Source organism: Myotis nattereri (genome assembly GCF_964212035.1).
Source record: "Myotis nattereri genome assembly, chromosome: 2".
Classification (NCBI taxonomy): domain Eukaryota; kingdom Metazoa; phylum Chordata; class Mammalia; order Chiroptera; family Vespertilionidae; genus Myotis; species Myotis nattereri.
This window is the reverse complement of record NC_138076.1, coordinates 132,833,159-132,847,568: the sequence shown is the minus strand read 5'-3', so window position 1 is coordinate 132,847,568 and position 14,410 is coordinate 132,833,159. Positions and strand designations below refer to the sequence as shown.

General features: G+C 35.4%; 1 protein-coding gene across 2 annotated transcripts in view; it reads left to right on the top strand.

The window, feature by feature from the left end:
- Window positions 1-14,410, top strand: part of TMTC3 (transmembrane O-mannosyltransferase targeting cadherins 3) — a 65,022-nt gene that overhangs the window by 24,482 nt on the left and 26,130 nt on the right. Inside the window, exons 4-7 of one of the 2 annotated variants that reach the window (XM_081081470.1) lie at window positions 1,394-1,493; window positions 8,771-8,886; window positions 9,296-9,468; window positions 14,282-14,410. The exon at window positions 14,282-14,410 is cut by the window's right edge and continues 124 nt beyond it. In XM_081081470.1, coding sequence (XP_080937596.1) covers window positions 1,394-1,493; window positions 8,771-8,886; window positions 9,296-9,468; window positions 14,282-14,410 — 518 coding nt within the window. The remainder of the gene's footprint in view (window positions 1-1,393; window positions 1,494-8,770; window positions 8,887-9,295; window positions 9,469-14,281) is intronic. The other variant, XM_081081471.1, reaches the window with a different exon arrangement.

Below are 14,410 nucleotides of genomic sequence, written 5' to 3'. Positions count from 1 at the left end.
GGGATGATACTCAGTAGTTTCAAGTTGTCTGTTGCCATGTATTTCAGAACTGTGGGCTGTTCTTGCTATTGCCAATATGTCCATCAGCCCCTACCTACCAAGACATACTTCAAGTGATAAATGTTTTTGTTGTTAACCTTAAAACTCCAAAATTGCCTCTCAGCAGAGTAAAGAGGACTCTGTTCAATTGCTTTGTTTTGATTCTAAGCAAAAAAATTATGTTTAAATTCTGTGTATGTGTTGCAGGGGACTTGTGTCTCCCACTATCTTGAACTTTTTGGAATCTAGCAGCTTTCCATACATTTACAAAAATGATAGGTTGTTTTAAATTTTAGAGTGAGTTCAGAATATTTTAAAGGGAGAGAGGCTTGGTGTTTTATATTTAAATTTTTAGAATTTAAAAGGACTTTAAAGTTGATTGTCTTTTTAAACTTTAATTTGCTGGCTTATTGTGAGATATAACTCGTTGAAGTTACGGTACTTTTTTTTAGAGCACTTATATTTTAAGAAAATATTTAAGAATTCCTTAAATGTTACCATTGAGGGAAGCTGGGTAAAGGGTACATGGGACCTCTACCTACTATTTTTGTAACTTTCTGTGTGTTTATAATTACTTCAAAATATTATCCTATATAATAAAAGCCTAATATGCTAAGTGTCCTCCAACTGGTAGCTATGATGCACACTGATCACGAGGAGGCGGATGCTCAATGCAGGAGCTGCAGTGAGTTGGCAGTGGCAGTTCTTGGGTAATGCACCCTGAAATCAGAAAGGAGGGAGCCAATTCCTCACGGGACCGCGCAATTCCACTGTCAGCCATGGGTTATGTTGTTGCTGGGGCACTGTCAGCCCCAAATCTGGTTTACTGCACACTTGGGTTTGTGTTCCACACCCTGTATAACAAAAACTTTGCAGAGTGCCCTCTCACACTCTGGGATCCCTCGGGAGATGTCAGAGAGCCAGTTTCGGCCTGATCCCCACAGGCCATGCCGAAGGACTCCACTTGCCAGAGGGACCCCATTCACTCCGCAAATGCCCTTCAAGCCACAGTGTCACCCCAGGTGCTGCTGGCTGGGGAGAGACCGCAGGAGGTTGGCTCCAGGATGTGTCCAGCCTGTCTCACCCAGTCCCGCCCTGCCGGCCACCTTCTAACTAATTTCCTGTCACTGGGTCACTAGTTAATGATAAAAGGACTTTGGAGTCACTGACAAATTTATTTTTATGGAAGATACACAAATTCACCACATGAGGGCACTCAAAGAATGTCTAAATGAAATTTTCACTTGAAAAGTTGTGGCAATTTAGTTTCTCCTTAGAGTGCTGTTGCTGTTATGTACCTTTAAGTTTTCAAGATGCTCTTCATTAATATGACCCCCCCCCCTTCCCTTTATAGGTAACGGGTGTTGTAGGAAGAGCAGAACTTTTGTCGTCTATCTTTTTTCTAGCTGCATTTTTGTCATATACCAAATCTAAAGGACCGAATAATTCCATAGGTAAATGTCTTAACATTCAGTTTTTTTCTGTAGCTACAAAACTTGATCAGGTAATTTTTATCTACTTTAGTGCTGCTTATAAAACATATGCCACACTTGGGGCTTATCATTATATATTATTCTACTTTAGCATTATGGATATATGAAAGTATGCAACATTGTTAATATTAAAGTTTCTTGCATGTAGTTTATATTTTCTCATGACAGATTCTGTATGATCTAATTTTTAAAAATTTATTCTAGAATATAGGAGTTTTAGGATTATTTTTAGTTCTGTCTGCTTTTTCCTATAAATGATATAAGTGTGTACCAATATTTCAGTTGTCTTTCTGTAAATAAATAAACACCTCTGAAGACTGTAAATTATATTATTAGGCAAAGTTAAAAGCCTATTAGAGTGTAACTTTTATTATGTGTTGATCATAATTCAGCTGTTTATTGAGTCCTTACCATGTGGCCTACCCCTGGAAAATGCTTTGTATGCAGTAGCTCATTAGTGCTGATAATGCCTGGCATTGTCAGAAAACAAGTTCCAAGCAATAAAAGTGACTTTTTATGAGTGTGAACACAGTGGCGTGAAAGGGGCCTTAATTACAGGATATTGAGGAGAAGGAAGCAGAGTAACAGGTGGTCGGGGTACATAATGTCCTTAATCTGTATTTGATTGTTCTTAAAGTTTAACGCTGAGTTTTTTTTCCTGCATTCTTAGAGAATTTTCTCACTATAGACCCAAAGTACCTATGATAAGAAGCCTAATATTCTGTGTATAGAAACTAAAACTAAGGCTCAGGAAATAAGTGACTTAGTAGAACAGCTTTAATGTCTTCTCAGATTTGTATAAATGAGTTTGCCTCCACTGCTATGCACAATACCTTCTTAAAACAGTTTGAGTGGCAACATAGCATGGAGATTAAGAGCATGGACTCCAGAGTCTAGTTTCACATTCCAGATCCACCATTTCCTACCTCCATTTACTTCTTTGAGTAAATTACTTAACCTCTCTGTGCTTTAGTTTCTTTGTCTATAAAGTGTAAATAATAACCTTTCTTACCTGTTGTGAGGGTTAGATTGATGCTAGACAGCATCTGAGGAGGCCAAGGGAGGCCTCAATCTAATACCAAGGTCCAGGATCTTATCACAGCCCAATAAAGGATTTGAGAGTGTGATAGGAAGATTTAGCAAAGCACATTAGATTTCTTAAAGTGATAGTACCCACTCAAGTGAGAGTTGGGCAGCCTCAGAGAACAAGATGCCCCAGTGGGGGTCTGGAAGGTTTTTATTAAATGAGGGCAAGGTGGGCATAGGGTGGCTTGATTTCTGGCACTGGTGGGGTGCCTGCCGAAATGGCTCATCTTCATCCCTCTTCTCCAGGTAGCAATTTCTTTTTTTGGTCCTCCTAATACTGTCATGGCAATTCGAGGGGTAAGGGGAGAGGGCCCCAAAACCGTAATGCAGATTTATGATAAAGATATTACAGTGGCCCTATTGGTCACTTTTAGGTCAATAGGCTGCCAAATTTCGGTAAGACCATTTGTTTGTCTTAATTACAGGATATTGAGGAGAGGGAAGCAGGGTAACAGGTGGTCAGTGAAGATTACATCTATGATATTCCAGCCAAGATGGAAAAGGGGAGGGGCAGAGCTTTAGGCCTCTGTTACTTGTTCTCACTTTTCCTGCCTCAGGGTAAGTTAAACATGTAAGGCATTTAGTACATGGCTCATAGTAAGCAGTGTACCTATTTTCCCTATTGGCCTTCATGCAATCAGAGGTAGTACAGTAACTAATATAGAATTTCCTAAGTAAAGCATGAACAATAAACTTAGAAAATACTGTGACCTACAAGACCATGATCAGGCTCCTGCCTACCTCTTTAACCCTGTTTCCCTGCCGTTTTGCCCTGCGTACCTTCCCTATAACCAAAGAGACCTTTCTCTTCCTCACATAGGTGAAGCACCTGTGTATACTTGCTATTATTCCCTCTTCTTTGAATTTTCGTCCCTTAAATCTTTACATAATTGTCTTACTTATATTTTTCTTTATATCATCAGGCCTCAGCTCAGCTGTTTCCCTCTTAAGGAAACCTTTCCTAGTCTAACTAAAATAAACTTTCACTTTCAGTCAAACCTCCTTTGTTTCTCAAACATCTCCCATCTTGAACAGTTCGATCTCAACCGGCAAATCTTGCATGCTGATACCTGAATGATCAGTCGCGAGTCCCTCAGGCAACAAAGGAGAGAATGCGAGAGTGCAAAGGTTAAAATGGAATCATTTGGGGGTCTGGATCAGATTAATTCAATTTACATAGTTTCTAATAGGAAAATATGCTTTGGTTTTTGAACAGCCTTCCAGAATTAAGTTTGAGAATGAAGGTTCCACTGTATTATATTTTGTATTCCTCATAATTTTACTTGGTTCTTTTTAATGATTTCCTATCCTTCATAACTCCTGTATCTTTCCTTGTTTCCTTTAGAATTACTTACTTTAAATTCTTGGTCTATCTTTTCAAGTAATTCTGCTGTAGTAGTATATGTTATTATGTTTGCTATCTCTCTTTTACGACTGTTGTATCCTCCAGATATCTACTTACTTTGGCTTGCGAGCTTAAGCCACATGATGTCCTAAAGTTACTGATCACTGTGTCTGTTAAGGAGAAAGGGTCACTCTTCCCATCCTGTCAATTCATGAAAACCCAGGGTGGAGAGCTTCAGGTTCCCCAGGGCCTTTGTTGCTCTCTATTGTTGTTACCATTCTACCAAATGCCACCTTGGTCTCTTAAAAAGAATCAGCATTGAGAAGAGGCCAGTCTACCCTTCTTCTGCATTTAGATGGGAGATGTGTGGAAGTGACTGCCGAGGGGTGGTTGGTCAACTTATACCTTTTTTTTTTTTACAGCCATACTTCCCCTACTTTTCATTTAATATTATAAAATAAATAAATAAAAACATAAAGGACAAGATAAAATACAGTGGGGCCTTGACTTACGAGTTTAATTCATTCGGAGACCGAGCTCGTTAAGGAGCTAGTTAACTGAAATTACTCTATCAACTCAATGCAAATAATCGGCGAGAGACAGCTGGTATCTCAAAAAACTCATTAGTCAGGATACTCATAAGTCAAGGCCCCACTGTACACCCATATCTCCTTACTATTATTTTACAACACTTCCTATATCTTTACTGAAACCATTTAGTCATGACTTACAGACATGGTTCAGTCAGCAATCTTTAATTCCATTCTTCACTGCAGTCACAGCAGAGGTTGAAGCAAATTAGCTCAATATGTATTAAAAATTGAGTCATTTTATGCCAGTATATCTCCAATTCTACTTTTTTCCACTTCTATGACTCAGTACCTAGAATGGAAGCAGTTAATGAAACTGCTATGAATTTTAGCAAGAAATATTTCTTTCTGATAATTTTGATAAGTCAAATTGATCTTGAGTTTAAGCATTTATTCCAAGAGAGGAATGGGAAATTTAATCTGCCCCATTAACATGCATCCTTTTTAGCCACGAAGGCAGAATTTGATTTCTTGGGGCCAAAGTGTGTGAGGGTCCCCTCCAGTTGTGAGTTTAATAGTTACTGATAATATTCCCCTTATTCCAGCTGATGTTCCCTTCAGATCTGTTGCTGTTGCACATTTGGTTTATCAAACTGTTTGACAAATTTCAGAATGCTAAGACCCTCCCAGTACCACAAAGACACTTTGAGATCCTGCCAGATAATCAGAGAACAGCTGACAACCAGGGGACAGTCCTATAAGGTTCTGGAGTATTTACTGGAAATTTCCTTTTGGTCTGAGAAAATATCAAACTATCTTATAGATTTGACCTCCTTCCTCTTCCTCCCTTCTTCCACCTCTTCTTCATTTTTATCCTCCACCCAGCCTCCCTCTCCTTCCATCTCCCAAACTTATACCTTTTAAAATAAAATCTACCCTTTAACCCAGCAAGACTTCTGAAATGCTCTGATTTAATCCTGGGGATGCCCACAATCTGCAGATTTCTACAGTAAAGGAGCACAGAAGGATCTGCCCAAGACAGCCAGGATTGGCTACAGCAGAAGTTATTAAAGGTGTTTTTTTCCTCTTGTGCTTTAGATTCAGTCCCTCATAGCACCCCACAGACATGTTAGGGAGAACCTTCAGTCCCCAGGAGTTAGTTTTTTTAGGGTTGTTTGTTTTGTTTTTGCTTTTAAATAGCTTAGAAGCCTTAGCTCCTCTCACTTAATTTTTTTCTAGGGTTTTTGCAGAAGAGGCCAACAGGTCAACAGGTTATGCTAGTTTATCACTTGACCAAAACAAAAATCAAATTATGTTGCTTTTTATCCCTTTATCCCGCACTACTCATAAGGGTCATTTCTAACCTGAGAATACATATTTTGCGTTTTTCTTTTACTTCTTCATTGCTTGTTCTTTCACAGTAAAATGTAGCATTTATTAAGGTAGATATCTTTATCTCCTTTTCTATCTCCGTTTCCTAGAGTGGTTCCTGGTACACAGTAGGTATTCAGTATATACAGGTATTTACTGAGGAAATAGTCAAGTGAATAAGTGTATTGTATAGTTTTAATATGTTTTTCATTGATTTTAGAGAGGAAGAAACATCAATGATGATAGAAACATCAACATTGATCCGCTGCCTCCTGCACGCCCCTTGCTGGGGATTGTGCCCACAGCCTGAACCTGTGCCCTGACCAGAATTGAACCAGTGCCTTGGTGCCTGGGTCGATGCTCAGTCATTGAGTCACCCTGGCTGGCCTAAATATATTGTATTTTAAAATCTAATGGATAAGATGCTAAAACCTGTGTCGACCTTACTCTGTCCTTTTAAACCCTGTGGTACTTCTCACTCCACGTTACATAATTTTACATGTGAGACTACAGAGTTGTGTCATCACCTTTGTGTCCTCCATTCTATCTAATGTTTGTTTTCCTATGCAACGCTTTTCATTTCTAAGTTATTTGCACCCCACACCCTTTTTATAAGCATGATCCATCCCAAGGCCTTTGCACTTGCTTTTCCATTACTTTAAGTTTCTGCTTAGTCACCAGTAGCACTACTCATCTTCCCCACTCCTTTTTATTTCCCTTCACCTTCTATTTTTCTCTATAACACTTTGGTCACCGGTCAGCATTTGACAAAATATATCTTTACTTGTTTATTTGATTGTTATCATGCTCCCTCACAAAATGACTAGATACTTAAAATAACTAGTTGAATACATGACAGCTGAAAGTGTATATCTCTTCATATTTGATACTTACAATTCTTTCTTTTAATGTGTTGTTAACTTACTTAGTAGAGGTACTTGTTTTGGACAGAATCATACATGGTAATTTTGGCTACAGATACCTGACTATAAAATTCAAAATGTATCTGTTCATACAGCAATTTAGTCACCGAAGTTTAAAGAACTGAAGTAACTGGTTTTAGTAAAGCTTTTGCCTGTTTTAGAGCTATTAGTTGCTGAGAGCGAATCCAACATTGTGGAAGGCAACTGTTTGCTTTCTCTTCCTTGGAGTGGAAATACAAATTAGTAAAAAGTTCTGAATTTAATATTAAAAGAAGCAAGTTAAAGTCATTGGCTCCTTGTTGTGCATTACCTTTTAAAAACTCCAAAATTCTTCCTCAGCTTAAAAATGGGTGCAATTACATCTGCCTTCTTATGCCATACGGTGATTTTTGAGACCCAGTGAGATAATATATGCTAAACTGGTCTTATAAACTGCTTAATATGTTTTTAAAATATCTGTTTTCAAGGCCATAATTTTCCAGTAATTTTTTATATGTATATGCATCCGGTCATACTATTCTTTATTCCATTCTTTCCTTATTCCTTTATTCATACATACCCACTTCCCAATTTTCCCATGTCTTATATTCTTCACAGTCCAAATTTAGGTTCAGCTTGTTTTGTAAATAATTATCTACTGATTTTTTCCTTTATGAATTTCTTGTTGAATTTAGCATGATATTTCAGTCCTTGGTATAATTTGTTTACCAATATTTTTTAAAATATTTTTATTGATTTCAGAAAGGAAGGGAGAGGAAAAGAGAGATAGAAACATCAATGATGAGAGAATCATTGATTGGCTGTCTCTTGCATACCCGCTACTGGGGGCCGAGCCTGCAACCCAGGCATGTGCCCTTAACCGGAATTGAAGCCGGGGACCCAACGCTCTATCCACTGAACCAAACCAGCTAGGAATGTTTACCAATATTGATGGTTTTGGCCTGTATTGTAAAGTATTCAGACAATTTTTTCAAGGAACAAATACTATTATACTTAGTATCCCCAACAGTGTTTTTTTTTTTAAGTTGTTTTTACTTTCAGTAATTTTAATCTATAGAATATACATTAAAATTAAAAACAATTTCAAAAATAGATGAATTTCTTTATTAAGCCTAAGTCTAAAGAAAATAAATTAGATACATGAGTTGTGTTCTTATTTCCTCCTGGTTATAAGTCATTTATTTGAGTTTTTGCTTTGATTAGTATTTTTAATGAGTAAAAAATGAGGTCACATATCATACTACCGCTTTTTTTTAACTAGATAAAATGAAAGTCATATTTCCAGTAAGAAAACTGAAGCTCGGAACAGTTGCCCAGTGTCACAAAGCAAGTTATTAGTAGATCCAGAATTACTCTCACAAGTCGTTCTTTAATTAAATTATTACTGAGTAGTAAACATTTACTTAAACTTGATGTCGATTTTTCATTTAAATAGAACTTGTGAATATTTTATTGTGAATTTTTAAAAGAACAGTATTGATTTATATTCTTACTATTAACCTGTTTCAGTTTTTCTAGTCTTTTTAGTAAGAATGGTATTCTCCCTTTCCTAGTAGTTTTTAGTTTCAGGTTTTTAGTAAATGAAGTATGTTTATATCTGTGTGTTAACTTTAGGTATTTGTCTTTATTTCAAATTGATCATTAATCATGACATTCAAGCTTGTAAGTTTCTCTTCTCCAAATTGGCCACCCTACATTTGTTTTAAAAGTTAGTATTTGGTTAGATAATCTTTATCTTCACAAAAACATTTTAGTTTAAATTATATAACTTGATGTTTTATTTTTAATGTTCAAAGCATAAATTACTTATACTGGTACATTTTAAAATATAAAGTGTAAGTCATTGGGAAATAGCACAAATGTGAATATAGAATCACAAGTAAAGTTTTTGAATAATGTCTAATAGTTGTAACTTTAAATATCCTTTTGTGATATTATAAAAATTTTTGTGTCAATTTATATTTTTCTGTTCTTAAATTGCAGTATGGACTCCAATTGCATTGACAGTGTTTTTAGTGGCTGTTGCAACATTGTGTAAAGAACAAGGAATAACAGTTGTGGGAATTTGCTGTGTGTATGAAGTATTTATTGCTCAGGGGGTAAGGAGAAATATAAATTTTCTTGATGCTCTCTTTTATCCCATTTGGATTTGATTATAATAAACGTACTTTCTAAATGTATCATTATGCAAATAAATCTGTTGACCAATAATAATAATAAAAATACCAAATTTTTTCAAGAAACAAGCATGTTTTCCCTCACACCACTGAAAAGTATTAACATTTTAACACCTTCAGCTTTTTAAAGGCTGCTTTTAAAGTTTAAATAATGGAATTGTAAGCAATTTGGAATACTTTACAATAATACTTTACAGTTCCACAAATTGTTCCATATCGATTTTATAATTACAGTCAGTTTCTATTTAATCTTGCATTTAGAAAGTACTACATTGTTGAAAACATTGTTGTACATGGTTATTTATTTAAAACATTTTTTTTTCTTTTCCAGTATACTTTACCATTATTATGTACTACTGCTGGACAGTTTCTCCGTGGCAAGAGTAGTATTCCATTTTCTATGCTGCAGACATTAGTAAAACTCATTGTTTTGATGTTCAGTACATTATTACTGGTTGTGATTAGAGTACAGATTATTCAGTCTCAACTTCCAGTGTTCACCAGGTATGAATTTCTGTGTCGTTGTTGTTGTTTTTCTATCCTTTTAAAATTAACTTTGGATTTTAAGTGATTGCAAATATTCCTGAAAGTCATCAGGGTGTTTTTTTTTCTCATTGCACCTTTTTTGTTTTATAGATCTTTTGTTTTTTAATTTTATAAACCTTTATTGTTGAAAGTATTACATATGTTCCCTTTTTCCCCCATTGGCCCCCCTCCAGCCTGCCCTCGCCCTCCACCCCAGGCCTTCACCACCCAAGTCTTCAGTTTACATTGAGGTTGTTAACAGCTTTCTTAAGTTATAATTAATTTTTTAAACCTGCATATATTTAAAATGTAGAAATTAATAAATTTTGAGATACGTATACACTAATGAAACCAGCACAGTCAAGATACAATGACCCTCAGATTGGTAAAGTATGAAGTCTTCTGTATTCTTAATGATTTTTGTCTACTTCTATTAATTATTGAGAAGGATGTTAAAAATCTCAGACTATGATTTTTAGGTTTGTCTGTTTTCCGTTTCAGTTTAATCTTTTTGTGTGTGTGTGTTTAAAAGCTCTATTAATGTGCATAAATATTTTGGGTTGTAATTTTCTTTTAGTGAATTGATCCCTTTATAATTATTAAATGAGCTTCTTTTAGTGTCACATAGTTTAACTTTTTCCATCCTGTTACTTTTTTTTTTTTTTTCATCCTGTTACTTTTTAATCCATCTATATTTTTATATTTAAAGTGGATTTCTTGTAGTCTGCATAGAGTTGGGTCTTTCTTTTTTGTTTGGTCAGATTATCTGTCTTTTAAATGAAGTTTTTCAGTTACTTACCTTTAATATGATTATTGATATAATTTGATGTAAATCTACCATCTTGTTCAAGTAAAACTTCTACTTGAGCCTTTTTTGTGTGTTCCATGTCTCTACATGTTTAATGTTCCTGTCCACTAATTTTATCATGTGTCATTTCTTATTCAATTTAGATTAAATGAATTTTCTCCTCATAGATTATATTTTTCAACTTCTTCACGTTCCTGGTAATTTTTTAATAGATACCATATGTGAAATTTACCTTAATGTTTTTCTATAAATAGCATATACCTTGTTCTGAGATGTTCTGAAAAACATTACCTTAATGTTTTTCTATAAATAGCATATACCTTGTTTTATATATATATAAAGTTTCATCTTCTAGCCTTGCTTTTTTTTTTAAATTGATTTTAGAGAGGAAGGTAGAAGGAGATAGAAACATCAATGATGAGAGAGAATCATTGATTGGCTGCCTCCTGCACACCCCACACAGGGGATTAAGCCCACACCCCAAACTGGGGATCAAGCCCACAACCTGGATCAAGCCAAGTCCCAGTCCGTAGGCTGATGCTCTATCCACTGAGACAAACCGCCTAGGACTGCTCTTTATTTATTTATTTTTTTAAAGGAATAGACTCAGACGTTTTTTAAAATATATTTTTGATTTCAGAGAAGAAGGGAAAGGGAGAGAGAGATAGAAACATCCAGGATGAGAGAGAAACATTGATCAACTGCCTCCTTCACGCCCCACACTGGGGATCAAGCCCGCAACCCGGGCATGTGTTCTTGACCAGAATCAAACCCAGGCCCCTTCAGTCCATAAGCCAATGCTCTGTCCAATGAGCCAGACCAGCCAGGGCTAACCTTGCTTTTTTAAGTTTTGTTTCGTGAGATAACAGTAGCGTTTCCTTAGGGCTAATATTGCTCCACTTCTGACACATGACCCTCTGACTACCATATGAACTGTGAATTGTAAGGATTTCCACTCTGGCTGCTGCTGAGAAACTGTTCCCAACTCTGTATGATATTTGGGGATTTTTCTGTCATCCTTTCAGGAGGTACTGTCCTATTTGTATTAGTTTTCCTAGAGCTGCTATAACAAATTACCAGAAATTGGGTGGTTTAAAGCATCAGAAATTATTCTCGCCATGCTGGAGGCCAGAAGTCCAAAATCAGGGTGTCGGGCCAGAGTGATTTCCTTCTGAGATCTCTGAGGAAGAATCAGTTCCATGCCTCTTTGCAAGCTTCTGGTGGTTGTTGACAATCTTTGGCATTCCCTGGCATGTTGCTGCATCACTTCAATCTTCTTTACCTGTGTGTTTCTCTGTATTCTCTGCTTCTTGTATAACAATAGCAGTCACTGGATTCATCGTCCAGCCTAACCTAGTATTACCTCATATTAACTAAAAACCCTATTTCCAAATTAAGTCACATTCTGGGGTGCTGGGTAGTCATGAATTTGTGAGAGACACGATTCAACCCACGACACTAACCTTGAGTATTTCTTCAAGTTCTCATCAGTATTGAAAACTGGAGAGAGACTCTTTATAGATCTCCTGAGTCGTCTTTCTCAGCACATTTATTCTTGATGATATTCTGCTCACTAACTCTAGATCCCTGGACTCTGCCTGGGTTCTCCCTCACAGCTCCACAGACTAAAAAAACTCTATCCAGGTACTAACCTCTCCCGGTAGGGCTGTTTTGTTTCTCCCAGATATTACTGTCCTTCTTTACTTGATATTCAGTGTGTTTAAAAAAAAAAAGCTTTATAGCCCTAGCAAGTTTGGCTCAGTGGATAGAGCATTGGCCTATGGAACAAAGGATCCCGCTTGGATTCTGGTCAAGGGCACATACTTGGTTGCAGGCTCTCCCCAGCCCAGGCCCTTGGTTGGGGCTTGTGCAGGAGGCAACCAATCAATGTGTTTCTCTCACATCCATGTTTCTCTCTGTCTTTCCCTCTCTCTTCCACTCTCCCTAAAAGTCAATGGAAAAATATCCTCGGGTGAGGATTTAAAAAAAAAAAGCTTTATATGTTTTGTCCAGTTTTTCAGTTGTTGAAGGCTACAAGCAAAATTTGCACTGGATTTTAATAATCTACGTGTCATTTTTTACTGTTGTAACATTTAACATTTTTTTTTTTTCATTTCACCGTACTTGGCTAAAATTTAAATGAATTTTATTTACATGGCTGACATTATAAGCAAGAACTTTTTATTTATTTATTTATTTTAACAAAAGGCCAAAATAGTGTTCTTGTTGCTATCCATGATAAAGTGCATTTCTTTTCAGAATAAATTTTACTCAGATAATTCTCTTATGTCCAACACTATCTTTTTCATTAAAGGATAATTATTTTTTAACTTCTTGAATATTTACCTTCAGGTCTAGCCATGCAAAAGTGAACAACTCATTTAAGTATTAAAGTATGGGAAATAGATTGAATTGTAGATAGATAGTTTATGTTTTCTTCTTCACCCCTTAGTTTCAATGCTTTTATTCCATTTATCATTTCTTTTAGAAAATTGGATATCTCGTTTCTAACTCTACAGTATGAAAATGTCTGAATGTATTTGTTTTGTGTATGTATATATGTGTAGCTGAGTGTATGGGGTATGTTAAATGTAAGTATATATTTGTGTGTGTATATGTAAATGTTATTCTGCTATCTTACCCTATGAAGTTGATTATAATATGATTTAATTTGCTTTGACATGCTCTCTTTCTCTACAGTTCAATTATTAAATCAGCTATCCTAAATAAGTTATTTGTTATAATAAATGAACTCTGAATAGTGGATTACAGGAAAAAAACACAGTTTTGTATTCAGTTCTGTTGGTTATTTAAGAATTCAAGCCCTAATTCTCAAGATTTATTACTTTTCATATATATAGATATTAAAATATTTTTTAAAAAAATTCAAATGATAAATTTAAATTTTTTAAAAAAACATTTGTTTAAATATTACCTACTTTTCTCAATCATTTGATATTTTTAAGAAGACCAAGTCAAACAAATGGTAGAGGTTGATTTTTCATTAACTTACTCATTTTAAAATGAGAAATTATTTTTTAACAGGACTATGTATATTAATATAGTCAATAAAATTTAGAACATAGCATAAATAAAAGGAAGTCATTCTTTTGAAATGTACTTGTAAAAAATGATTTGACTTGGTTTTCAAGAAGTAGACTATCTTAATAAAATGTGCATTAAATATATCATGGCCTGGGGAAATATAAACAAGGACATAAGCTTATATTAATATACTAGAGGCCTAATGCACGATATTCATGCAAGAGTAGGCCTTCCCCCAGCTGCCAGCACCCAGCTTCCCTCTGGCACCCGGAACCCGGGCTTTCCTGGCAGCCCCAACTTCATCCGGAACGTCATCCAGAAGGACGTCTGGTATAATTAGTATGTTACGCTTTTATTATTATAGATACTAGGAGAAAAAGTAGAACACAAATAAAATGTTACATAGTCCTATATAGTTAGTACTCTACTGAAAATTTGGTTTTTAGCATTATAGAAGTCTAAACATACACGAAAAGCTCATAAGTGTTAAAGGGTCTCTGCCTATGACAAGAGAAAAACATAGTAATTTTTTCTAGGAGCGTAATTTTTTAGCATTTAGTGCTGAAAGAAACTTTCCAGGAGCATTCATACATCACATGCAATAATGAATCTGACCCAACTTTTCTTACTATTTTTAATCAGAAGGTCATAATTTAATAATAGTGCTTCTATAGTATCATAATATTGTAGTGTGCATTTCTGAATGAATTATTCTAATAAGAAAAACTAGAAATACATAACCTTCTTGCCCTTTAATCACATTCCGTAAAGATTAAACACTTTAACTTCTGGCAGAAATCTTAGGTATTCATAAAAAATACTTATGTCTTCTGTTTTATTGCTTTTATTATTATTTAGTGCTTTAGTTATATATTAATTTTATGTTTAGAAAGTGGTTTAGTTTGAATAACTTTTTTGTTGTTGTTGTTCTTTATACAGGTTTGATAACCCAGCTGCTGTAAGCCCAACTCCTACGAGGCAGCTAACTTTCAACTACCTCCTTCCTGTCAATGCTTGGCTTCTATTAAATCCTTCAGAGCTCTGCTGTGACTGGACCATGGGAACAAT